The 26,999-nt window shown below is 42.2% G+C and overlaps 1 protein-coding gene across 3 annotated transcripts in view; it reads right to left on the minus strand.

Moving 5' to 3' along the window:
* The window catches only part of LOC134009858 (RAS guanyl-releasing protein 2), an 87,075-nt gene that overhangs the window by 47,757 nt on the left and 12,319 nt on the right, over window positions 1–26,999 (minus strand). For all 3 annotated transcript variants that reach the window (XM_062449599.1, XM_062449600.1, XM_062449601.1), the window contains exons 2-10: window positions 17,340–17,565; window positions 14,910–15,041; window positions 14,616–14,718; window positions 7,478–7,534; window positions 7,148–7,279; window positions 6,595–6,745; window positions 6,288–6,461; window positions 4,285–4,401; window positions 3,619–3,900 (exon numbers count right to left, since the gene is read on the minus strand). In XM_062449599.1, the coding sequence (XP_062305583.1) occupies window positions 3,619–3,900; window positions 4,285–4,401; window positions 6,288–6,461; window positions 6,595–6,745; window positions 7,148–7,279; window positions 7,478–7,534; window positions 14,616–14,718; window positions 14,910–14,979 (1,086 nt within the window). In that variant the 5' untranslated portion in view covers window positions 14,980–15,041; window positions 17,340–17,565. The remainder of the gene's footprint in view (window positions 1–3,618; window positions 3,901–4,284; window positions 4,402–6,287; window positions 6,462–6,594; window positions 6,746–7,147; window positions 7,280–7,477; window positions 7,535–14,615; window positions 14,719–14,909; window positions 15,042–17,339; window positions 17,566–26,999) is intronic.

Consider the following 26,999-nt stretch of genomic DNA (forward strand, 5'->3'; position numbering starts at 1 on the left):
TTGATTAATTGTGACAGCATGATGGTGGGACTTACTTTGCTGATGTCGATCAAAGCTAGCTAGAGCATTCTTCCAGTTATTGAATCCCTTTGAGGAAAAAGCAGGGTCTGCTTTCTTTTCCAAAGTGCTCTTTTTGACAGTGTACGCTTTAACACATTGGAAACATAGAACTCCTTTCAAGGAAGGGCTATAGTGAATCCATGGATATTGTTTGTACCAACTGTCTTGAAAATGCAGGGATCTATTTGACAGTCTCTGTACTTCAATATACTTTGGGTCAGGTTGGTTTGGCTTGTCTTCAATGTCCATGACATGGACGTCTTCGCTGTTACACTCAACTTCACATGAACCGTCACTGCCTCTCGATGTCTAAATCCTTCCTAGCATGTGGACCAATCTCCTTAAAACAATTCAAATTACACATTTAGCTACACTATCAACTAATGTATACTTTTAGAACCAGCTAGGTACATTATTCAATCTACAGATTGGTTGTTGAATCTACGAATTTCTAAAGTGTTTTCACTGTTTTAATCACTTTAAATCCACACCTGTGACCCTGTAGCTCCAACTGCCTCTTCCATGTCTGAACTGCTGCCTTCCATTGCTTCATTTGCCTAATAGAAGTTGACTCTCATAGACTATATATATGGCAATGCTAAATTATTCTTCTGAGTATTTCTTTATGGCATTAGTTTAGCCTAGTATGAACTCACTGTGCCTCAAAAACAATATCCTAATCGATTTGAACACTACTGTCATAATCACTAGACTATTTTTAAGACCTCACCTGGGACCCTGTTTGTCCATCTCTTTCTTTCTCTTTACAGCTGCCTGGATCAACTGGCACTTCATTTGTCTGATAAATGAAATCAGTATACAGTACAATAAGTTATAATCATTTATAACTGTGTAAACTATCTGTAACAATGTAAAGCTAGACATTTATACTACTTACACATTGTCTTTTTGTGAAGAAGGACCTTATATCAGTCATTCTTTTTTTTGGTGCCATTCTGTTAACATCTAAAAAACATTGAAATATGCAGTTTGGTATGACTATATTAACAAATCCTTTAAGTTTGCAGGTATAGCTAGCATGGCTTCGACCGCAACTACGGCATAGTCTACAACTCTTCATTCAAGACAAAGAATGTCCGAAAGCTATCAAGCAGACAATTCCGTAGTTGTGTTCCTGAGCTAGCAAAGGCTCGTTAACGTTAGAAATAGGCATACTATACATTTTCAACAATAATATACAGGAGTGTTATATAATTCGATTTTTTTTTTTCTTTTTTTTTTCGAGTTTATTATTCACTCAATGTTAACGTATACCTACAGGAGTAGCCTGCCAAAAAGCCAATTCTCAGTCTAGCTTCGACGCTCACCTGACCACTGTTAGCCGACAGGCTACACATTGTGATCAGCGCACTCCTGCCAATCAGGAGTAACACTGACCTTGAGAGAGTTAACCAATTGTGGAGCAGTAAATGTTAAAAGAATGGGAAAAAAATGTTTAGACTCGCAATTATTGGTGGGGACAATTACACGTTTCCTAAACATTGGTGGGGACATGTCCCTACCGTCCCTACCTAAATTTACGTCATGTCATGTTGAGCGGCATTTACAATCATTGTAGCAATCAATCGCCCCATTAACGCATTGTTAATATTGGCAATAAAAGGTTGCAACTAACCAAGACGTGTCCAGACCAAGACGTATTCACCCAAACCCAGATATTATCATTTATGTAATTCTTCAATATTAAATCAAACCACTAACACTAGACTCGTTTTAATGACCAGTCAGTGACAAAACGGGTTTGGCTGTTCAGGTCCGTGCCAATACAGCACAACACTAGCTAGCTGAAATGGCCACACTGATGTCGTCCTTTTATTATTTTTCCAGGTAGCTAGCCGGCTAGCAAGCCACTTAGCCTACAGTTGCCGACTTGAGACCGGTGATAGCCAACATACCACCTAGGAAGACGTAGTGTTGGCAGCGATTGTTAGCTTTGCCGACGAGTTACACGTCACACGAGCTAAAGCAATGTTTACAAAGGTAGAGCTAACTACGTCGCAGCTATCAAAGACCAAGTCCCCACACGTAGGCAACTAGGTCACCGCCAGTGTTGGGGGTAATACGCGTTACTGTAATCAGATTATATTTGTCTGTAACGCAGTAATGTAACGCATTACTGTTGATAACTTCAGTAATTGCATTACAGTTACTAATACTAATAGGGAGTCAGGTGGCTGAGCGGTTAGGGAATCGGGCTAGTAATCTGAAGGTTGCCAGTTCGATTCCCGGCTGTGTCAAATGATGTTGTGTCCCTGGGCAAGGCACTTCACCCTACTTGCCTCGGGGGAATGTCCCTGTACTTACTATAAGTCGCTCTGGATAAGAGCGTCTGCTAAAAAAATAAAATAATAATAAATATATATAAGAGACAATATAGGTTGCGCCTTGCGAAAGGCAAGCACACCCAATAGACACAGACAGACTACAGGGATCCTCGATTCGGCCGGCCACACATTATTGTCTCCACTCTCTTTGCACACAACATCTTCCTTCGCAATCAAAGTCCCCCCTTTTCTATATATTTCTGTTTCTAACAAATAACATTATAATAGCCCATTCAATAAAATAGCTTACAATAGCATTTAGGAAATATCGAGAGGTATAAATGAGCAATTTACAACCTCTTACATCTGGCTGCAATGAATGCCCATATTTTGTACAAAGAGTGCATGAACGTAACAATAAGCTAAATGAAATGTATTCTTGAGCTGTAAGTAGGCCTATTATAATGGAATGCTTGGAATGTTGGGTAACTGGATTTAAGTAAGCTAGACAATGTTGAAAGGAACTGTTGAGACCAAATTCATTGATTTTCTAAGCGATTGATCATTAGAAGGGGAGATGGGATATCGCACCTTTCAAACTGCCTGAAAGCTGCATTCACAGTTTACCAGCTCAAACAAAAATAAGAAATCCTGTGTACAATGCAATACCCCAGATTAGCCTTATTCTATTTAGTCCCTAGATGTAAAGGGAACAAAACGTAGGCTATTCTAAATGATGTGTCAGGCGTAGTAAACTACTTGATTTATCAAATGCAACTTTCATTTTATATGCGCTACTGCCCTTGCATAACCCGCCATCCACACTTGATAATCTACAATTTCTGTAGAACATTTAGTTAATTCAGCAATGATGACACAAGCGGGAATCAGATCTCACACTGACATACGGCAGCTGGAATAAGAAAATCTTAGTCGACCAAGAGCATATCGACCAGAAAATCGACTAGTCGACTGAGTGGGGACAGCCCTATTTTTTTCACTTAATGCTGCATTGTTATACATGCAACATTTATATTTTGAAATGCAAAGTGACTACATGTTTCATTTGTGTTTATGCTGTTGTATTATGGGTTACATGTTTTAAGCTTTTGCTTGCTTAAACGGTGTGCACTTAATGTTATTGTGCACGTTAGGGTTTTCAGTGAATTGGAAATGGTGTTCCAATATCACTACCTAAGGCTACAAAAAAGGCAAAGAATATGTCTGTATTTGTTAGATTTGTAAAAAAAAAAATACTCAATGTATTACTTACCGTGAGGAGGTTAAGCAGGTCAGTGTTAGCGTCTGTGTTAGGTGGCATGGTTTGGACCAGTGCCAGATCCTGTAGGATAGCATACAACTGCTGTGTCTTGACTAAATTAACCCGAGTTTTCTCTGGGTCAACCCAGTCAGCCAGTGCCACGTGTACAGCAATCAGGTCTTTGAGGTGCACCCCCAGTATAGGGAAACGGAAGCCTGTGCACTCTGAGAAACGCTTGCGGTACTGGCTGTAGTTGCCGCATGACGTCACTAGTTCAATCAAACTATTGAACACCTGAGGGTAAAGAAGGGATTTAAAGGGGAGAAAATGGAGAGGACTATGATTTCAGGATTAAAATGTGAGAGGGAAAATGTGAATACCGTTCCTCTGACTGACAAGGCCAAAAAGAACTATTCGTTATAGTTATTGGTTAACATTTACTGTCAAGTCAGGAGAAAAACAATTGTGGGACAGAAAGCCATAACATTTCATTAAATTAAATAATCATCATAAGATATTTGGAGGAGGGAAGAAATTCAAATACCACATTCAGTATTGTGTATATGGATACTTGCACATTTTCTGAGATTTAAATCACATAAGTTTTTTGCATGAACATGATGATTTATGATGGGAAATTTGATACATTAAGAAGCTTCTTTTTTTTTTTTACTGTACCTTGTTTGTTTCTGAACTGATGTGTGTCTGGGTTTCTTTGAGACGAGAGATAGAGCTGTTACTAAGACCGCCTACCACAGCCATCAGTGTGTTAAAGTTCTGCTGCTGAAGAAGTTTCTGTGAGGAGAAAGAAAGAAAAAGTGAGAGACAAAAAGACAGCAACAGAGAGACAGATTAATGAGAGCTAGCATGAGTGAGAGACATGAAACAAGGGTATAGCCAATGTGTGGGAGTGTTAGTCGGTGCCAAGGAAAATTTGGAAAAGTAGGACAGATAGTTTGAAAAGGAGACAGAAGAAGAGAAGAGTTAGAGATTATGCAAATGGTGTAGAAGAGTCTTTGTATGCAAGGAAATAACCTAAATTTGAACACCCAATGTTAGTAGTTGCACTACTATGCATTAAGTCAACATAAAAAAGGCAACATACATTTATCATACAACATATTCAATGTGTCATAGGTGATGAGTTGAATGCATTTCTCACTGTTTTCATGATATTCACACACAGCATTACTTCTTATTCAGAGATTGCAAACATAAATTTACTGATATGTGATAATGCTAAAAACCACTGTAGGTATTTACCTTGACTCTGCAAAGGTTGCCCAAACAGTCAAACCAAGGTCATAAAGACACATGCTTACATACACAACAACAAACCCAAATAAACACAACCAAATACTTTATCCATGATAGTGTATTGACTAAGGTTAACAATTCCCATGTTACTATCCTTCTAATAGAACAGCATGCTAGTGTGCATCTAAGTTTTTGTGACACTTTGTGAATGGAGCTCTGCTGGAGGCAAAGCATTGCCCTTCAGCTCACATGGCATTTCACTGAAAATCAATCAGGTCGCAGCTGTTTGGGGGAACACTGCCTGGGGGCATCATTTGGTTAAGATCAAATACCCATTTTAATCAATGCTCAAAGCTTCTGTGACATACTGTAGGCAAAGTAGACTGCTTGCCTGGCATCATGCAACTGAACGGTGGTCTAATGAACGCTGACTACTAGTGCCAGGTATCAAGTGAGTAGTTGTCAGAGTGGTTGTCTGTCAATAACTGATTATTTCCACTGCTCATGGTCAGTAAGCTACACTAGTGACTGGCACAAAACAAAATCAACACTAAGTGAAATTACTTATTAGGAAGCCACTGATACCATCAGTTGAGAAGTTTAGATGTATGTTTTAGTACACCGCTAATGGTGATAGATGAAGCAACATAAAAACTGGCTAAATGTAAAGAGAATGAGAATTATGAAGGCAGGAATTATTTAAAAAACGTCTACAAAATCTAAGGGATGATGGAGGTATGTCAGTGGTGAAATTCTGAAGCAAGGACGAGCAGAGGGGGAAAGCAGGAAGAAGGAGAGAGGTAGGTGGCTATTCCCTGGAACCTTGGGAACATAAAAAAAAATTATAAACATATTTGGGAAAGGGAAAATATCATCTTAGTGTATCAACATCAAGTAGAAAGTAGAAGTGTACTGTAGTGTAACAGAAGTGGGATTAAAAACCACCAAACAGCTGTGCTTTTTGGGCTCTGGTGTTTGAGTGGAGGAGGTGAGAGCCTGCTGTGGCCTATGTGAATAAATCATGAAGAGTTTGTTTAGGAGATAAAGAGAGGTGTCAGGGAGGTTTTCCTCTCAAACAAATACCAAAATAGACACGGTTTAGAAAGAATAGAACACAACAGGGATGCGACCAATAATGGGGGTCGTGAGATGGTGGGGTGAGATGGTGACAACCAAATGCAGATCAGTTGAGAAAATGCAATACCCTGCAACCTATTGGTTACACCATTGCTAAACGTATAGAGACTTAATTACCTCTCCACTGTAGGTAGAGACTAGTATTGCCTGGAATGTTTGGCAGCTAAGCAAGACTACTAACCCCCTGGCAATCCTCAGAGTCTTTCTGGCATCGACACAGTTAAGGCTCAAATGTAAAATGTTACAAAAAACATATATATAAACAAGACTTGACAGACAGTATTAACCTGGGCCACCCGGATGAAGTGCGAGATGACGGCAGCTCTTTGTGGAGCAGTGGGCTTGGTGAGGACCATAAGTTGAATCCACTGTGACACACTGTTGAAGAGGGTGATGAAGCGCTCCAGGATGGGGTTATCCACAGTGCAGCCGTGCATCACAAAGCTGTGGTAGTCCTGGAACTAGTGGGAGGACATGTAGCGGCCAAGTTGATATACAAACACTCAAATACATACTAGATGGTTTTATGTTGACACAGCATTTTATTCAAATCCAGATGTAAAGTCAGCAAACAGACACACAGATCCTACTGACTAGAATCTTGCAGAAAGATTTGTACTCCAGGTAGGTGAGGTGTTCAGCCAATTCTGATGAGTCTAGGTGGTCAAAAAGCAGAGACATCTTCCTCTTCTTGGACATGGAGGGCACACGCTGGGTCACCTGACGCTTCCACTTGTATGATGGCCTAACAAACAAAGCCAAGTAACATTGCTAAAGATTTCCCAAGTGGACATTTGTACTCACTCATTTGAACTCATTTTGACAGCATTAGCAGAGCTCTAAGACCACTGCCACAATAGCAGATAATATAACATACTGCTCTGTAGAAGAGATATTATGAAACAGTCTCATGACAACTTATTTTTAATTTATTTTATAAAACAGAGAACTTTGGGTCATAGATGGATTCGGCCACTGTCAAGCAAGGTATTGCCCTGTGCCTGAGAACTGAGCATGTGAGACAAGCTGGCGATGTCCACTCTCTCACACACAAACCAAAAAACATACAAGTACACAAATTCACCCTTTTTCTTCCTCTCACTCCTCTCACAAAAACAGACACTTACTCACAAAAACAGACACTTACACACTGTCAATGTCTATGAGCTGACTTTGGCGCTCATTCCCCTCAGTGGTCAAGAGGTCCTTCAGGTCTTTGATCTGGTCTGCCAGCGCTGGGTTCAGATTGAACTCTGCTGGGAACTCTGAAATCCAGTACCTAGGGACACAAAGACAGGCAAAAGGAGGAAAGAGAGAGTTGGGGTATCAACAGTAACCACATGGGAGAAGGGGGAAAAGAGAAGGGTCAAGACAAAAGAGGAACAGAGAGTGAAAGAAAGATAAAAGATAAGATACAACACAGACCTGATACACCTGTTGCAACACAGTCAAACTGAGCCAAATAGTAATGTCTTACTTGACAAGATGGCATATTTTTGTTCTGAGCTCAGCAGTGCAGTTCTCCTCCTGTGACCTAAGTGAAATGTTAAGGTAAACCTGGGGCGCGACAAGCTATGTCTATCTGACTACCTATTCAGGATAGATAACATGTAGGTCAATTATTTATCCGGATATGGCAGGAATTAGGTTTACTTGCTCAGGTTGATCAAGTATCAATCAGATTGTGCACATTTAATAACCTTGAATTTAAAAGTTATAATTTTCGAATGTTCCTTCCACAGATCATGTCATTGGATACATCCTCAAATGTTTTTACATCCCAAGTACAGAGCCTATGCAGGTCACGTGAAAAATGATCCAAAGACTCTACGCATGAAACACACTGGCAATTTATCAATCCGAAGGAATTACGCCAAGAACGTACTTGCGTTCTTGAGAAGAACGTTCTTGCCAAGCATCCATGCAAGAACGGTCTAGCAAGACCACGAGGACAGAGAACGATTTGAGATGTCTGTGTTCTTGGCTATTATCTTGCAAAGACTTCTGGGAAATCAGATGCGTTCTCGCTGGCCAAGTCACCAATTGATGCATCCTCGATAAAAGAGCGGACCAAGAACACTTCCGGGTATTTGGGGCGTTATTGGTGACTTGGTGACCATTGAAACCAGGACTCTCGTACATTTCATTTGTACAGAGAGTCTGGGCTTGCTTCATTGACAAGCGTTAACTTCCTTGAAGGCGGGTACTCTGTTGAAGTTTAAAACTATTGGATCTGCCCAGAGCCACTCTGGATCTGCCATAACCAATCGCTGGCATTTGCCTTAGCCAACTCCTTCACGACTAACGGAGCTAGCTGGAAAATCAAACGAGCCCCGTGGGGATCAAAGATTGTTCTTGCTCCGGCTTTAACTTCTGGATATTCGGCAGCGTTGCCACAACAGACCGAATGGCTTCGCTTGCATCTTTCTCCGCTGCCATTACGGAACTACAACACAAACTAGCGCACGACATCATCCTCATCGTTCTCAGCCACTCCCTCTGTTCGCTGATTGGACAGGTAGAAAATTAACCGGAGACATTACGTACCTCATGCCCAGACCTAGTACAGAAGCAAAATCTAAATTGAGCGGAAGTACGTAGGAGGGCAGAGCCAGGCTAGCGGAAATCCTTCACATGGTGAAAATGTGACTTTCTGGGTATCATACATATTTGGAAACTACAAACTCTCCTGAATACAAATCTGTTTAAATCACTCAGATAACTTTATCACAACTGAAGTTAGCCTACATCATTTTAAAGTTGACCTGTGTCAAAAATGATAAAGGAGAAAACTGCATTCAAAGATTCCACTTTCCTGTTTTTCATTCTTACAAATTTTTGGAAAATCCTCGGGTGTAGTACTCCCCCCCCCCCCTTAATAGAAACCTGTTGAATGTTTAAATTTGGTCTGGGAGGTCCTAATTGTTTTGTCGACAATTTATCGTGATTCGTTTGCAGACTAAAAGGAACTTCTTTCAAAGAGACAATCGAGCTTGTTCTGCACTGAACGCTAGCCATCTTGACAGTAGTATGTGAATTGATTGCTACCCGCTATTTTCTTAGTTACGTATGACGAAAGCGCGTAAGTGCAAGCCCTCCTGGAACCCATAGAGATTGTATTGAAAGCTCTGTTATTTGGAAAAAAAATATTTTACATGAGAGTCTACGAGAGACTTCTGAGACGATTTTCAACCTGACTGAAATCGCCCCAAAAGGGCCGGGACCATTTGAAGCACGACTTTAGCCTGATTGGACATTTTGTGGCAGATCAAAGGTCTAGATTAGAACACTGATAACGACTGTTGCCGTGATAGAAGTGGTTAGAAAAAAAAATCCCTCCTTTTCCCGTTTGGCAGTGCGTCGCCCATATCGCCCTAATGAACACACCGCCCCTGCTTAAATGACAGAAACCATCTTTGGAGAAAAATTATTTGACGTGCACTTTGATTTTTTTGTTTGGCTCATCCTCAGCCAACCTTCAAGGGGTCATAGAAAGATTTTTGGGGTATTTCACACTGTTCCTTAAGGTTTCCGAATAGGGTATTGGTTGGGCTGAAAATGGCCCGGGGTGCTGTTCTGTGCGCCCTAATGCACCCTGTGAAATAGCCCTAGAATGAAACGAGAAGTTTTCTCCCTTTTATGGTATGCTCATGAATATATAGATGAGCTGCCAATAAACTAAATCATCACACTTTTTTACCTATGCTAGATACAGGCAGTGCCAGTCGTAGCACATTTGGCGCCCTAGAAAAGGTTTGACTACTACCAGGTTGTCTCTGTCTCTGTCTTTGGTGAAATGGTTCGAGCAAATGAATAATTGAATGTCAAACTTCACAGGGATCTTCTCATAGACAAACATCAGCCATGCCCGTCGAGTGTTTGGTTCCTTGGGAAGACTATGAAAAGTGTCAGCATTCCCTGTACAGCCTGCAACATTGCATTTACGACCATGGTCCATTTTCAATATCCTTGAAAAACTTCCTAACTTTCTTCTTTGTAATTCCCGTGGAGGTACACAGAGCAGCGCGCAGCTAAACTAGTGTCTGAGATCAAGACTTGTGACGTCACAAATGTGGCTTTTTGTAAACCGACCGGTTTACAGCCGCAGTTTCAAATTGTTTCAAATTTGCATAGGAAAGAGGTGTCAATGGACTTTGACCAAGCGTCAATTTGTAGCGCAGAATCAGAATTTGGTTTTATTCGCCATGTAGGTTTACACAAACATGGAATTTACTGTGGCCGGAAGGTGCAAACAATAAACATATACGGATCTTCAAGCAAAAAGTAGAAAAGTACAGTAGTCTAACTAATCCTAAGAACTAACAATCTAAAAAATTTAACTATTTAAATATAAATTATAAAATATAAATAGGGCTGGGAAAGTTAAAGCGTTAATCTTAGCAATTAATCTGAAATTATTAATGCATAGTAGTAATTTAACAGGTAGCTTGAATTTCCTGCTGGGCATTTCTGCCTGACGCACCTGCTCCAGTGCCCGTGGATCAAGCTGCACGGTCGTCAGCCAAGAACCACCATTCACCGACGTTTCGCTCCTTTAATCCTGGAACTTCTCCTGGTGGCGGAGCAGTGGCAGGGACCTCTCCCTGTCACCCCCTGCAGCTGGTATCTGGGTTAGATGTTCTTTCCCCAGCCCTTTCCCCTCCTCCTTAGACACAGACAAAATCTGCCCTTCTCCGCCTCCTCCTCGAGTTCTTTCGTTGCTTTCTTTAGCTTTCCTCCTGTCACGCCTGCTTCCTCAGTAGGTGTGTGGTTGACTGCCCCACAAAGCCTCGACATCCAACCTCCACTGGGTAGATGGTGGTCTTCCAGCCAGCCTCCCTGCACTCAGCAGCCAGTTCCGAGTACTTGGTCTTCTTTCGTAAGAAAAAATAATTTTGCGCTATTAACGCAAGACCATATTTGCGTCTATGGAACCCGAAAATGCTCAAACTATTATTTGCAACAGGAAACGTTTATTCCTCTTTTTGGGAGAGATTTCAACTTCTATTAATCGTGACTCGGATAAACCTCATAGGCTGCGTCCTGCGATAGCCTTCTGCATCTGTCCTGTGCTGTAACAGCCTGGCTAGCGATCTAGCTAGCTAACCTTCACACTCAGTGTGAACAATAGAACTTAGAAAACCAACGTCCAACACGACACATATCAAACACGAGTTTAACAATAGAAACTTAAACAATGCTTCCGTCAACAAAATTAACCCCCCAACTCAGTCCCCTTCTGTCCTACCGCAATCCATGCTGAAAACCAAGAGCGCAGTTGCGACCCTACATGAACACCGGTGTGAATACAACATAAAAACGAAATTTCCCATTAATGAATCATTTGAACCCATCCACCACAGAGGACCTCAATCGGATCAGTACAGAGGCGCCCTCCCTGGAAATGTTTGATGCCTCTAAATGTGCTGAAAACTGTCTGTCAACTGACTGTCTGCTACGCTACAAAGCTTGGCCAAGCCAGTCAGTTTGAATTTTTTTTACAATGAATACAAAAAAGTAATAAATGAATATGTAATTAATAAATAAGTAACCAATCCTGGTTCCGGTCAATTTTGTCATTCATTCAATAGTCTAATAATGATGTAATGTTTAAAGTTTTTTTAAACAGAAACTGACTGTGCCCCAAAATTTTTGTCTGTGACCCGGAAAGTTTTTCACTTGGGGGCACATCTGCTCCAGCAAAAAAAAGTTAGCGTAGAGCCCTATCCAGTATTTTTGATAACCTTCAGGGTTTAAACTTCAAATATTGAACGTGCACTTAAACACTTTGTTGTTTATAAAGTTGCTGCATATATTTGATGGGAATGACTATTCTGTAGTTCCCAAGAGAGACACAGTTCAGGAGATGTCATAAAATTTTCTATTGTAAATATACTTGTGTTAATTGATTTAATTCAGGGTTTTACATGATGATAACGAGCTTGGGGAAAATGCGATTAATCACAGCATATTGTGCGATTATTATATGTATATTTTTTAGCGATTCCCAGCCCTAATATAAAAATAAGAATATGAATGGGTAATAGTGCAAATATGGTGGCTTGTGTGTAGTGCAACAGGTGTCGGATGGACTAATAATGGGTAATAGTTAAATGTCAGTGCGAGTCCTTGGCCTTGTTGGAGAGGCCAGTAGTGGATGGAAAGAAACTGTTCTTGTGGCGTGAGGTTTTGGTCCTGATGGACCGCAGCCTTCTGCCGGAGGGGAGTAGCTGGAACAGGGAGGGTCCAGGGTGGGAGGAGTCGGCGACAATCTTCCTCGCTCGCCTCAGGGTCCTCGAGGTGTGCAGGTCCTCGAGGGTAGGCAGATTGCAGCCAATCACCTTCTCAGCAGCCCAGATGATACGCTGCAGTCTGCTCTTGAACTTGGCAGTGGAAGCAGAGTGCCAGATGGTGAAGGAGGATGTGAGGATGGACTCAATGATGGCTGTGTAGAAGTGCACCATCATTGTCTTTGGCAGGTTGAATTTCTTCAGCTGCCGTAGGAAGTACATCCTCTGTTGTGTTTTCTTGGTGAGGGAGCTGATTTTCAGTTCCCACTTGAGGTCCTGGGAGAGGATAGTGCCCAGGAAGCGGAAGGACTCCACAGTGTTGACTGGGGAGTAGCACAGGGTGATGGGGGTGAGTGGGGCTGTATTCTTCCTGAAGTCCACAACCATCTCCACTGTCTTAAGAGCATTGAGCTCGAATGTTTGTGGCTGCACCAGGTCACCAGGTTGTCAGCTTTCCACCTGTAATCTGACTTGACCCGTCACAAATGAGCCCAATGAGGGTGGTGTCAAGGCGACGGGTCTGCAGTCATTGATTCCTGTTGGCCTTGGCTTTTTGGGCACAGGGATGATGGTGGAGGACTTGAGATAGGCTTGTACATGGTATGTCTCCAAGGAGGTGTTGAAGATGGTGGTGAAAACCGCAGACAGCTGGTCAGCGCAGTGCTTGAGGGTGGCTGGAGAGACAAAGTCCGGCCCAGCTGCTTTGCAGGGGTTCTGCCTCTTGAAAAGTCTGTTATCTTCTCTCTTCTGAATGGAGAGAGTTGTCTCTTTGGTGGTGGTGGGGGGGGGGGGGGGGCTCTTGGGTGGGGAGTTGCAGTTCAGGACAGTCCAATTGTCTTTCAAATCACACCGTTAACGGTGTGGGGGGCTTTGGGCTTGTAGTTGGTAATCTGCCTGAGCCCTCTCCAGACAGAAGCAGAGTCGTTAGCAGAGAATTGGTGTTTTAGTCTCACTGAGTACAGCCATTTAGCCTCTCTAACCAATCTATCCCCACTCCTAAACGCTTGCTCCTTCACCATCCTCAAACTCCTGAGCTTTGCAGAGAACCAGGGCTTGTCGTTGTTGAAGTTCCACTGTTTTGATCTCCTCACAGTAGGTTTACACAGCTTTAGTTTCTGCCTGTATGCAGGAATCAGGTGGACCATGGCATGGTCAGTGACCCAGTGCTGCTCGAGGAACGGCTTGGTAGGCTCTACCGACTGTGGTGTAGCAGTGATCCAGAGTGTTCCCTTCTCTGGTGGGGCATTTGATGAATTGTCTGTATTTGGGGAGTTTGTGGCTGAGATTACCTTTGTTAAAGTGGCCGAGTACGATAACCAAAGAATCCGGATTTGCTCGCTCCACACGCAAAATCTGGTCGACGAGCATGCGTTGGGCCTCTTTAACCTGCGGACCCGGCCGCAAGTACACTCCTACCAGAATGAGCGACGCAAACTCATGAGGCGAGTAGAAAGGTTTACAGTTTATGAAAAATGATTCCAGATCCATGGAACAATGTTGCAGAATCACTGTCAAATGTACACACCAGCTAGCCTGGCTCTGCCCTCCTACATACTTCCTCTCAATTTTATTTTTGCTTCTGTACATAGGTCTGGCCATGAGTTACATAAGTCAGATTTTTCAGGTTGATTTTCTACCGGCGAATCAGTGAACAGAGGGAGTGGCTGAGAACGATGACGTTGATGTTGTGCGCTAGTTTGTGTTGTAGTTCCGTAATGGCGGCGGAGAAAGATGCGAGCAAAGCCATTCGGTCCGTTGTGGCAACGCTGCCGAATATCCAACAGCTAAAGCCGGAGCAAGAACAAGTTTTGCTGAGTTTTGTTGGTGGCCATGATGTTGTGGCCCTCCTCCCCACAGGGTTCGGGAAAAGTTTGATTTTCCAGCTAGGTCAGCCAGCTCTGTTACAGTAGTGGTGAAGGAATTGGCTAAGGCGAACGCTAGTGATTGGTTATACATTTAGTCATTTAGCAGACGCTTTTATCCAGAACGACTTACAGTAAGTACAGGGGCATTCCCCCGAGGCAAGTAGGGTGAAGTGCCTTGCCCAAGGACACAACGTCATTTGTCACGGCCAGGAATCGAACCGGCAACCTTCTGATTACTAGCCCGATTCCCAAACCACTCAGCCATCTGACAATCTTCACATCCTTTGGTAGTTGATAGCAGCATGGTCAGACACTACGCACAAATGGGGTGGCTCGCAAGTAAATTGTAGGGTAGGCTACCCCTCCCTCATATTTATTTCCATCTCATTTGAAAATTCTAAATAGATGGTTCATCATCTTCTAATTAAAAGACAAAGATTGTTCTGACTATGAAGGATACTTCAACAAGAGTTTCTTTGCCATTTCGGTGGAGGGAAGGTACCATGGGTGCATCATTAGGAACATGCGCACCAAGGAAGGTTCTTTCAGAGTGCCCTTCTCATCTGGAAGAAGTAAAACACATCACACCATTTTAAAACAAGGCAAACAATCAGTTTCAAAGGACTATCACTTTGTGATTTCAGGCAGTCTACAATCAATAGATGGGCATACCACTGGAAATATACACCTCAAAATTATAGAACATAGTTAGAACATTTAAGTGTTACAGTACAAGGCAGAGTAGCAGACCAACCAAATGCTTGGATGCATGCATCAACAAGTTCATCCACCGTGGCTGACTGGTCTAAAGAACTGTGCTCCATCTTTTTCTTTCCTTTCCTCTTAGTTTTGGTCTTCTTTTCCTCTTCCTATCTCTCAGCCACTCCTGAAAACAAAATCAAGAAGAACACATTGAAACACTTGTTTTTTTTGTAATGTCTTAAGAGTTTGTGAAATTGATGGAAATGAAAGCTTATTTGAATAATGTAGATTTAAGTTTTAGTATCTGGTCCTGGAAGATCAGAGGGCGACACTTTATATTAAGGTTGCATTAACTACCATGCAAGTTCATAGCAATACCTAAAATAACAACACAGTTGGTACATAGGAATTGCTATTAAATCAAATGGTTGTTAGCTGTATTTGTTTTTACAAAAGTGTAAGAATGCACAGATTTGGGGAGGGGTGTAAAGGGTCATGATTGTAGTAAAAGGGCAGTTAATACAGATTTTCCAGTAGAAAGTCCAACCTCCTCCATAAAGTAATAAAGTCTAACTACCTAGCAGTTAGTTTCTATTTAACTACAAGGTTGTAACTAGGTATTATTATGTAGTTACGTGGCAGTAAGTGTTGCAGATCAGTGTCTAATGAATTGACCATCATCCTTTGGAAGGAACTAAAAGAAATTGATTGACGTTGAGTAAGTATCCCTAACCAACTTGCACAATCTAGCTAATGAAGTGTGCATTAATAGCATTTTACTACACAGTAGATTTTAACTTTTTCGACAGATGCTGAACTGTGTACAAACCTCAGCCTTAATTAATTGTTCTTTAACAATCCTTATTATCATGACCACGTCTGGTAAGTCTAAAAATTACATGTATGTTTCAATGCACAGGCGCAAACATTACTGTGGGAATATCATTCGTCCAAGATGGAAAGCCACAAAAGACAGCCAGCTGATCTCAGTGTCAAGCCTCTTTTCACCAGGAAAACCACAATTTATCACTTCCTTAAATAGCACTGCAGTCATTACATATAATGTACATTGTTGCTGTATTGTTTTCCAGTGCAAAAGGACATGCATAGTACAGGACATGTCAATCTTCTAACATTGTAGCGTAGTAAAAAGCCTTATCGTGGTTTCCTTAGTAAGCTATTTAAGTCCCAGCAGGGAGCCATGGCAACACATCTTCACTCCCTCAACATACGCAAAAGCTTGCATCAACACAGACACACAAACACACACACCCTTCTTTCCATATAAGGACAGCCTGACCAAATATACAGCAAAGCTACGACTCACTGAAAGCCTTGGGAAGACCATAAGAAATGATGGGTACATTTTATTTTTGCACTAGTGTTTTAAATTAAAATGGTCTTTGAATGCCATTAGGTAGCTGTTGCCTGCTGTAGCTGTTTGACTTTACAGCAGCATTTGTATACATAGCTAAATACAATGCACTTGAGCATCTCCACTTAAACACTTTTGTTAAATGGGGGTGGTTGCTACAATATGCATTAGATCTTGCATTAACAGAGAGGGAGATGATGCATGTTGAGGTAATTAAAAGTGTAAGACTGCATGTGTTTGTGTGTGTTTTGCAGGTTTAGGTTTCAGCCTCTGCCAGAAGGGGTGTCTCATGCGTGGGAATGAATGAAGGCACTGCAGCAGAAGTGTGCCTGTGTGTAACAATGAAGCCTTCCCCTGGCAGTTTCTGCAGCAGAGTGGTGGGCGGACATACTCAATTACAGACTTCATGAGCTGTCTGAGACACACACACAACAAAGAAAGAGACAGAAAAAAAAGAAGATAGTTTTGAACTCTCCATCAGTCACAGAGACCAGGTGAGAAAAGAGGAACTAGAGAGTATGGGAAGGGCGAAAGGAAAAGGAGGGAAAGACAGCTTTACCCCCTTGTCATTAGTCTAGGATGATCTGCCTCTATGTGGTTGTGAAAGCCCAGTGGCATACGTTCAGAATTACTACAAGTCAGTCAAGTCAGACTGAGCCAAGCCATTAAGCCAAAGACATGCCCAGTCCAAAACATACTGGTTGGAGTTGAAACTGGCACAATCCTAGATTTGTATTTTATTCATCCACTATCGGGGATGCGTATGTGTCTTTTGCTTTGCAACTCAAAGGTTCATTGGAGTGGTCTTATGAAATAAAGCAACCAACTTCTCAACTAAACAAGCACCTGTCATCTTGTTCATTAGAGCCAAAGAGTATGCAACTGGTCGTGCGCACCATTAGTGCTGACTGTATGACCTCACAATGCCACTGTTTATGCCCACTATTGTCTGCACCTGTTAGCCAAAAAAGGCACATTTTGTACTAACAGAACAATGACAGTTTCACCAGATTTATCAATCAGGTGACAGTTGTTTTTTGTATTACTGAGAACAAATCTCTCCATCCCTCTTTACAGACTAGACAAGATAAAATAGAGGATTTTTACCTTTAACAACCTCTTTGGTTCTCGATCTCACACTCTCTCTTGCTGTCTCCCTTCAAGTTTAGTTTCAGTACAGGTTTGTAAGACAAAGGTTGTTTTCAGTTCTCTCTACTCGCAGCTCTTTCCCTCTCTCTCTCCCTTTAACTCATGGATGGTATGTTGGTGGTCTGTGCCGCAATCACTTTGGTGTCGTTCCTGTTGCCTGGTGACGCGTGCTAGGACTATCGATCTGGAGAGATCAGGGGGTGAGACAGGAGGATAGGGGGCATCGGGGAGATGAAGGAGATGCTGATCCACAGTTGATTTGTTGCAAATACATACATTAAACACAAAATCATGCATATGTATCTACACAAATGTCCCTACACAGACACACAATCACTCATCCTCTATGACGATGGTGTTCTTGCATGTCTCCATGCAACAGTAAACAGAAGACCAAAACTATTTACAAATCGGAGACTGATACTGAAATTAACTGGTCAAAACAATATTAATACATCATACTGTTTTCAGGAGTCCCAAGGACATTTATAGTATGTTTGTAACAAAAACATATTGTAAAAGAATATTTGCTGTAACAAAAACTAGCAGCCCAATAATATTTGGAGGATGTTTTCTTATTAATGTGGGTTATCTGAGCTGTCGTCAATGCATACCAACAGGAGTCAGGGGATATGGCATAGTGGTGAATGATGGTGCTTGCTGTAGCACTGGTTTTTGCTGCAGACATGATCTCATCAGCAATCCGATGAAGCTTAGAATAAAACGGATTTGTCTCGTAAAACACTATCCAGTGGACAGACGCAGCACACATACACTTTGATGCAGTCAGATGGATATATACAAACACATGCAAACACGTATTCTGTTTCTGTTCACACAAACAATGATGTCCATCACTATATTGATACTAATGAACCAATCTCAATGATAGCAGTTATTACTCTGGTCTGGTGTGCATGCTTCACTGGCCATTGATTGTTCTATATGCTCCCTGACAGAATTATTGGAAGAACACTTGATTTATGTTAACAATGATAATAGACTGAATGACAATAGAAACTAGAGAGGGTACCATTTTAAAATTGTGAGGTGTGCTTGTGTCGGTTGCAGGTGGGACAGTTTTTTTTTTTTTTCTATATCACCTCCAAACCTATTGTTTAACCCTCGTGCTGCCTTCGGGTCACATGACCCAAAGGTTCATAACGAACCATCGTTGTGTTTACCCAATTTTACCCAATACAAAAACAAATTAAAATTATTTTCTTTTAACCTTTGCAATGTGGGGGGTCTGAGACAGCCCAACGGTTAAAAGAAAATGCTTCACTTTGTCTTTGTATGCGGTAAATCTGTCGCAATACGACGGTGGGTCACAATGACTGATGGGTCAGAATGACCCGAAGATAACACAAGGGTTAAACTAATATCAAACATCCCAAAATTTGGAGAATGTTCATGTGTATACTTAAATAATATTTCTGTATATTTTAAATAAGTATGCATACTTATTATGTAGGAAGATTGCATAGATTAAAAAGCATATGTTGCTGCTCATTTACACTTCAAAATACTAAGAGTGAAGTGTAGAATGAAACAAGGTTCTCTTCTCATTTCCTAGTGCGAGAGGGAATGGCGATAGACTATGTGGCAGCCTCACATAGTTCAAAGAGTTGCATCAAAACAAAGAAATCGGCCAATCCAGTGTAAAAATGGTCCTAACCTATATGACTAACTTCCCCTTCGTAAGCATTTACTCATATTGCATTCATTCATTAATAAGAAACCTCCTTTGAAACAAGCCTTTTCCATCTACACGTGATACAATATACTTACAACCTAAAACTATAATTTGTAAGTATGTCAAGGGTTCCCCAGGTGGTTGAAGTCCTGTTCCCCCAGTGCTCTGTTAGAGACTGTGGTAAAGATGAAACTTGTTATACATGATGATAACCATAAAATAATGCATGAAACGTATGTTGTGAGTAAATCCTATTGTATAACTGAGATGAGTAGCCTAAAATAATAACACAGTGCATATCATACAGTGCAATGGCTATAGTTTGTGTGCCTGCAACAGAATGTAGGGTTGTTAAAAACAACACGCACAATAACAATATTAACCTGTTAAAGAGTAGCGTGGCTCCCATAGAGTAACATCACAAATATGATTTAGAACATTCCAATTTAGTATTTTCCGAGGGACTATGCCACAAACGCTTTAGTATGGCTTCAAAATGTATTAATGAGAAGGCTAACAAGTAACACTAGCATGGTAGTAGGTAACTTAGCCCGGAACCTAACTAAAGCTAGCTAGCTATCGTTTTGGAAGAAGAACTAGGCATTGTCGGTTTGAATTTGGATACATTTCAGTAAATGACAGTAGGCTACACTAGACGCAAGGCCGGATTATGGACCTGGCGCATGGGGCCTGGGCCCAGGGGCCTCTGGCTATTAGGGGCCTCGGGCTCCAAGCCCCGATGGCCCGACGGTCTGAGGCCCCTGAGACAATCTACTATGAATGCAAAATGTAGATTGACAGGCCCCATCAATTGCCCCATGACTGCCCTTTCTACACCTCATCCCTTACCAGGGCCCTTGACTCAATTTAAACTCATACCAAGGCCCACCAGCTCCACCTAAACTCATACCAGGGCCCCCCAGCTTTACCTAAACTCATACCAGGGCTCCCCAGCTCCACCTAAACTCATACAAGGCCCCCCCCAGCTCCGCCTAAACTCAAGGAACCACATTGCTTCACTTTGAGGGCCATATCCACCACTGAGGACACAGAGGTCTGGACCTCTGTATTTTTTTTCCTGAGGTGTATATTAAAAGTCATAAAATAATTGCCTGATAACTTTGGTGCCCAACCTTCAAGTGACTACTTGCTTGAGATGGCCAATGAAATTGGCTGGGGGGCATCCCCACCCAGTCAGACATCGTCTGACAAACAGCTACAGTGCGCGGTCACGCTTCGTTAAACAGTGGCTGTCCATGAGTAAACTAGCTAGCTACCAGCAAACATTAATTCCAACCCCCCTAGTTGTTTTTGGAGCTCTGTATTTTTCTAACTCTACATACGGCACATCACACCACAGATGTTGCAGCTTGCTATACTATGCCTGCAGTAATGGATGACCTTATCAAATTATACTTTTCTATCGGCTTTAGCAATAAGGAAATACTCATGATTTTAGGGGGGGGGGGCTCCAAAGACACGTGCCCTGGGGCCTCATAGTATCTGTCCTTGACAAGAAAATGTCAAGGACATTTTCTTGCCAAACAAGAAAATCTAAGTGCACGTAAAAAAAAATGTCTCTCCTGAAGATGGTTTCTGTCATTATAGGTAGTTTTTATTTCGCTGATGTCTGTGTCTGATCAGTTTCTTTTAAATTCGTTAGTTGACGATAGAAAAAGGGGTTAGTGTGTGCTTGCGATTGGGTCGGGCGAGTGTTGATCGGGACCTCAATACAGCGGCTACAACAGCCAATCACTACTGCGCAGATTCTGTCTCCAAATGATATCACCAGTGCAAGATGGCAGCACCCGTATCCGGGATATTTTTGCTTTGTTTTCGTTCAGTGGGAGGATTTGTTGCCCCTTGATTTATACCATAAAGCCTACATGTAATTCCAAATTAACTAACAAGCAACAATACATTTACCTACTACTGAAAGAAAGTAGGTAGGTACACAATAAACTAACACACGTGATGATACAAATCACGTACAGCTCAACCTAGCAACAGGAGAAAACTTTGTTTCACACACTCGCGTGTAACAGGGAACTGAATATTTCAGCACATCAAAGTTTTCTTAACCCTCGTGCTGCCTTCGGGTCACATGACCCAAAGGTTCATAACGAACCATCGTTGTGTTTACCCAATTTTACCCAATACAAAAACAAATTAAAATAATTTTCTTTTAACCTTTGCAATGTGGGGGGTCTGAGACAGCCTAGCTGTTAAAAGAAAATGCTTCACTTTGTCTTTGTATGCGGTAAATCTGTCGCAATACGACGGTGGGTCACAATGACTGATGGGTCAGAATGACCCGAAGATAACACAAGGGTTAAAGATGCTGTAAATCAAATTCCATGATTTGCTTCTCAGTACATTATATACGTGTGAAATGAGTTCCTGAAAGCATGTGCAAAGCGCGAAAACTTTTTCGCATTGAAATGTGGAGTTAAACCGTTGAACAGTTTCTCTCCCGTTTTCAGCTCAGGTTTGGTGTAGGCGGGGCAAAAACCCAACCTATCTACGTCACAGCGACCTATCTACATCAGATCACAGACGGTTGCATTCTGTTACTCAGCTGGTACGATGCAAAGACAAAGTAATTAACACATAAAACACTCAGACTGCAGGTAGATCTGTTCTGATATCTGCAATTGATTTAGCTAGTGTTGCTGTTGTTGCTAAATAGAGGGCTTTCACCGACGTCACGTTCTGGGCGGTAACCCTGATGCGCGGCCATTGTGGAGGCACTCGGTGTAAAAAACTGAACGGAGTACAATGGAGTATTGTGCGCTTTGGATACTTTCAGTGAATGTAGCCATGTCTAAACAACCGAAAATCTCATCAAAACACGTCCAAGATGCAAAGGCATATAGGGAAGGACTTGGACCACAAGAAAAGGCGCGATATTTCGAGAAATTACGATTTATTGGCGGTGCAGATCCCTACGAGTTAGCTCCCTCTTCTTGGATCCGTGACGACCCGATGATTCTTCCTTCAGTTGCATATCCCGATATAGTCAACTACCTGGTTTTCTCGCCGAGCCCATACACAGTGGAAGACCTTAGATCCTACAAAGGTTTGGAGGCCTATAACCAGATGGTGTGTGGATGGGTGAGGGAGACGCAGTACCAAGTTATCTACGACCGTTGTGTTGTGAAGGCCAAAGTAAGTAATGCAATAACGTCTTTAATCAACCTAACCTTAACTGTATGATATCATTGCAATACTCAAGGTGTAGCCAAGAGTCTCTCAATTGTGTTTTTCTTTTTTTTAATTTCATTTCAAAGACCCCCAGTTTGCTATCTACACTGTACACTATCTGAGTTAGTTTCATAGTATTTTATTCTATCATATATATGCACATGTACAATCTGACACCCAAAAAAAAACACACACTATTATATAATCTCTGGCATTCCTCTCCCTGGTTTTTAATAACTTTTGGAAGTCGATAATATTCCAAATGCTCTCGATCTGTCCTATTGGTACAACCTGAAACACGGCAATACATAAAGGTGACATGACATGCTGTTTTTGGATGCTTTTATATAGGCCTTAGTGGTCCCCTAATACTGTATCAGAAGTCTCTTTCCCGAAATTCAGCCTTGGTGCAGAATTACAGCCACTACTAGCAGTCCCACAAGGAGCTTTCCTCAGAACGCGCTGTTTTGGTGTCTGTAGCTTTAAATGCTAATGAGGAGCGGAGGGGCGGCACCATGCGCTAATGTTTACAATGGATGTATTCGCAATGGCTGTAGCCCCTTGCTGTAAGATGATAACCCTGGTTTGCAGAGGTACACAGTCATTTCAATGAGGGGAAAGGCGGATATCGCGCGCGCCATAACACCAACAGCAGAACGGTTATCCAAATAACAAAGAAGTGTACAACACTCACGTTACAGCATGTGTATTCACACACATACTTGATGCTATCTACCTTTCCATTAGCGACAGTAACTCAGCTGTTAGCTGCAGAGCTAATGTTACAGCCACATTCTAAGGGTAGCAAGCTAGGTAACCATATACAGTAAAGCTACAAAATGATTTAGCGTTAGTGAACTTACTTGTCCGAGGTTAGTAGCTGGACGAAGGAGAGTTAGTACTGATCCAGAATTTAATTTCAGCAAGGCCAGTTTTGTATTAGCTCAAATTGAAGAAACAGTCTGGCTGAAGTGTTTGGCACAGACATACAAAACAAATGTGCCTACAACAGAAGTTGTGTAGGCGCATTTCCAGAGAAAATAAAATTAAGACACTGGGTCTTCAGAGGCTCGGATGAAGGAACTGTAAAAATATTTTTGTTTTCCTTTGTACATCCAAACTGAGCAAATGTAATGCTTCGTTCGTTTGCAAGCCATGATGTCTCTTGAGGATAAAAACACTTGCACGGTCGTAGCTCAGTTTCTTATGGGCGGGCCAGATTCTCTGGGCGGTCAAAGCAGAGAGAGGGGAGGTAACCTTCCTCCATGTGACGTCACAAGGAGGAGATTTTCAAACAGAGCAATTGAGCCTTCATTTTCTCAAAGGCGGAGAAGAACACCCAGGGCTTGGTTTACACCTATCGAAAATTCTAGCCACTGGGGGACCAAAGGCAGGCTAGGGGAACTCATATTAATGTTAAATAACATCCTAAAGTGAAGTTTTCATGTCATGTCACCTTTAACCATTTTCCTTGAAGACATTCGGGATATACTTCAGTGCCTGTGCTTTGTTGTGATGCGGAGTGCCTCCAATAAGGCGACTTCCGGTCTGATGATGCATCGTGAAAACCCTCTATTCGATAAATTCGAGGGGGCGGAGCTTCAGCTCCTTCGGGCAACATGCCCCCCCCCAGTCTCAAGCAGAGAAGACTGCTGATTTTCTCACGATTTCAAAGCCTAATTTAACATACTTGTCTGTGTTTTTTTTTTCATTTGAATTTGGATGGGTAGTTAAAGGGGTGATTGGCTGTTTTTTGGGGGTATTTCACACTGTTCCTTAAGGTCTCCGAATAGGGTATGTAACATTGGTTGGGCTGAAAATGGCCCGGGTGCTGTTCTATGCCCCCTTATACATCCAGTGAAATTTTCCCGGGAAAAAAACGCTATGTTTTCTCATTTTATGGTATGCTCATGAATATATAGATGAGCTGTGCGCTGATTGGTTGGTTTACAACGAGTGAAGCTGTGGAGCAAAGACACAACACGGCCAACATCACTCACTGAAACAAGAAGGTGGAGACTTGAAATAAAAACGTACAAATAAATCTATTGTGTCTACACAACACTGTTTTCAACAGATTGACTAGATATCATTTGAAATGATAACGTTAGTTGTTTCCACGTCTGTTGTCAAAGCAAACTGGATCGATTTAGGTGGGTAGAACGTTACAGCTTAGCAACCAAACTATATCGTGATTCAACTCAGCCTCAGTTAGCTAGATAAAAATTAACCTGACAAAGATGTGGACAAACATGCATCGTGAATTGTAGATTTACATGTAGCCTACGGGTTATTTATTCGAATGAAACACAGTCAGGAACATGAAATAACGCGTTAGCCCCATTGCCAATAATCTAAATCATCACACATTCTACCTATGCGAAGCTAAACTAGTTTACATGCCTACAGTCTAGGTGTTTTCGCTATCTAGCTGTTCTTGCAATCCTTGCAAATCAGCATTAATAAAAAGCAGATGAGAGTCTAGCTAACATTGACTTGACGGGCACAGAATAATGTGTTATTAACTACCCATCCAAATTCGAATGAAAAAAAACAGACAATTATGTTCAATTAGACTTTGAAATCGTAAGAAAATCAGCAGTCTTCTCTGTTCGAGACTGGGGGGGCGTGTCGCCTGAAGGAGCTGAAGCTCGGCCCCCTCACTGGAAGGCGCCGCCTCTCTCAAGTAAGCTACCGACGACCCAGATAATGGACGCTACGTCAAGCCGAACAAAACAGTATAGAATTAGAATGTATTTGTTCAATGAGTGAAACATACAGATGCATATAAATGAAATATTCCCCTGAGCTGTAACACAGGAGTAAACATTTACAGCAGACAGCAGACAGTGAGCTCTCCAACTAAATCTAGCACATTAGCTACCATTTCACCAAAATACCATCATTCTACACCGAGTAGCCTAATATCAAGTTAGCTGTTTGCATTAATTATAGCAGAGATACCTCTGGAAAAGTTATCTAGTATAATTATAACAAGCACATAGAACTGAGTGATGAACTGCTGGCGGCGCTGGATGGTCCAGGTGCGACCGGAGGATGAACGGCCGGGGGGGCGATGCTCGGTACGGCTCCGCGCTGCAAAAGAAGCCGTGTGTTGGTGAACCCCGTCTGTCTCTGGTCCATGTTAAAACTGTCCGCCATGAAATGGTCACTGGCTCAGAGGCGTCTGTTGGAGTTTATCCGAAGCTTTCCATGAGCGTGGCTCTTCACAAAATCTATCAACCTATTTTTCCTTTCCTCATCAACAGGGAACTTAAATGGCGTTGCAGCGCAGCTGGAGTGCTTGCATCCAGGGAAGACGCTGTGCGGGTGGTGGGAGACATCCCTGAAGCTAGCTAGCTAGCTAGCTGATGTAAGCTACAATAACAGTACAGCAGGAGGAGCCATTCAGTGATCTGACGTAGGTGGGGCGAAATGACGTAGATAGGGCATTTTTTGGCTCCGCCCATTAAAACCTGATCTGAAAACGGAAGAGAAACTGTTCTTCGGTCTAACTCCACATTTCAGTGCGACAAAGTTTTAGCGCTTTGCACATGCTTTCAGGAACTAATTTCACACGTATATAATGTACTTAGAAGCAAAACATGGAATTTACTTTACAGGATCTTTAAGTTTGCAAGTTTGGGAAAACTTCGGTTTCCCATTCAGTTACAGTAGTACAGGCGAGAGAGTGGTGGATAAGACAAGCACTGTGTGTCGGCGTTGTTCAGCAGTTGTGGGCAGTGACGTGCAGTCTGGGTAGGCAAGGTAGGCACTGCCTACCCTGCCAAAATTCAAGCGTAAAACATTTTATTCAATCATTTTATTTAATAAACTTGTATTTGTATTTTTACTGTTTATTCTCGTGATTTATATATGCAATATGTGTGTTATTCCAATTGTTTATACGTTACGATGACTAATGTAGCAGTTACGCATAATCAAATACAAAAACAAATGTAGAATAAGCAGTGCTTTTACTGTCCGTTCACTGCGGACAAGCGAAAAACTCACTTGCGCACTTCGATCCTGTATTCTTCAACATTATGGCGTAAAATTAGTGCCAGGAGAGCGAGCTCTGTAAAAACGATTTGTAACTTGCAAAAAAGATTTGTGTCTCCATGAAGAAGGCAAGATTTGTGTACTTGCAAAAAAGATTTGTAACTTGCAAAAAAGATTTGTGTACTTGTAAAAAAAAGTTTTGTGTCTCCGTAGAAGAAAAGATTTGTGTACTTGTAAAAAAAACTTTTGTGTCTCCGTAGAAGAAGGCGGGAACACTGCTCCCAAAACCATCTAAGCCAATCAAATATAGCCATTTTTGTGTCTAGTATCATTGGACATTTTCGTCTGCCCTTCGCCGGAGCCTTCCCCGGGCAGCATGCAGGGGAGCGGATGGAACGGCCTCGCCGCACTCGAGGAACAAACAGCTCCTAGTGGCCGAACCCCATGTTGTACAACGGACAGTCCTTTGTTGGCCGACAAGGCCAAACGGGAACTGCGCCTGACTCGGCGCCCCGAATTCCACCGACCCCATCGGTGCAGGGCTCCTCAGATGGAGAATCATCGGGAAGCAGCTCGAAACCTTCGTTCAGATCCCCAAAACACGCACACGCCGTCCGGGACCGAAGAGACGGACAGGGAAGCGCGAACGACAGACAGGCCAACACAGAGAACGGGGAGCGACCAGCAACGGCAGCAGCGCAGAACACTCTCAAACC

Source organism: Osmerus eperlanus, chromosome 23 (assembly GCF_963692335.1).
Source record: "Osmerus eperlanus chromosome 23, fOsmEpe2.1, whole genome shotgun sequence".
In the NCBI taxonomy this organism is placed as follows: Eukaryota; Metazoa; Chordata; class Actinopteri; order Osmeriformes; family Osmeridae; genus Osmerus; species Osmerus eperlanus.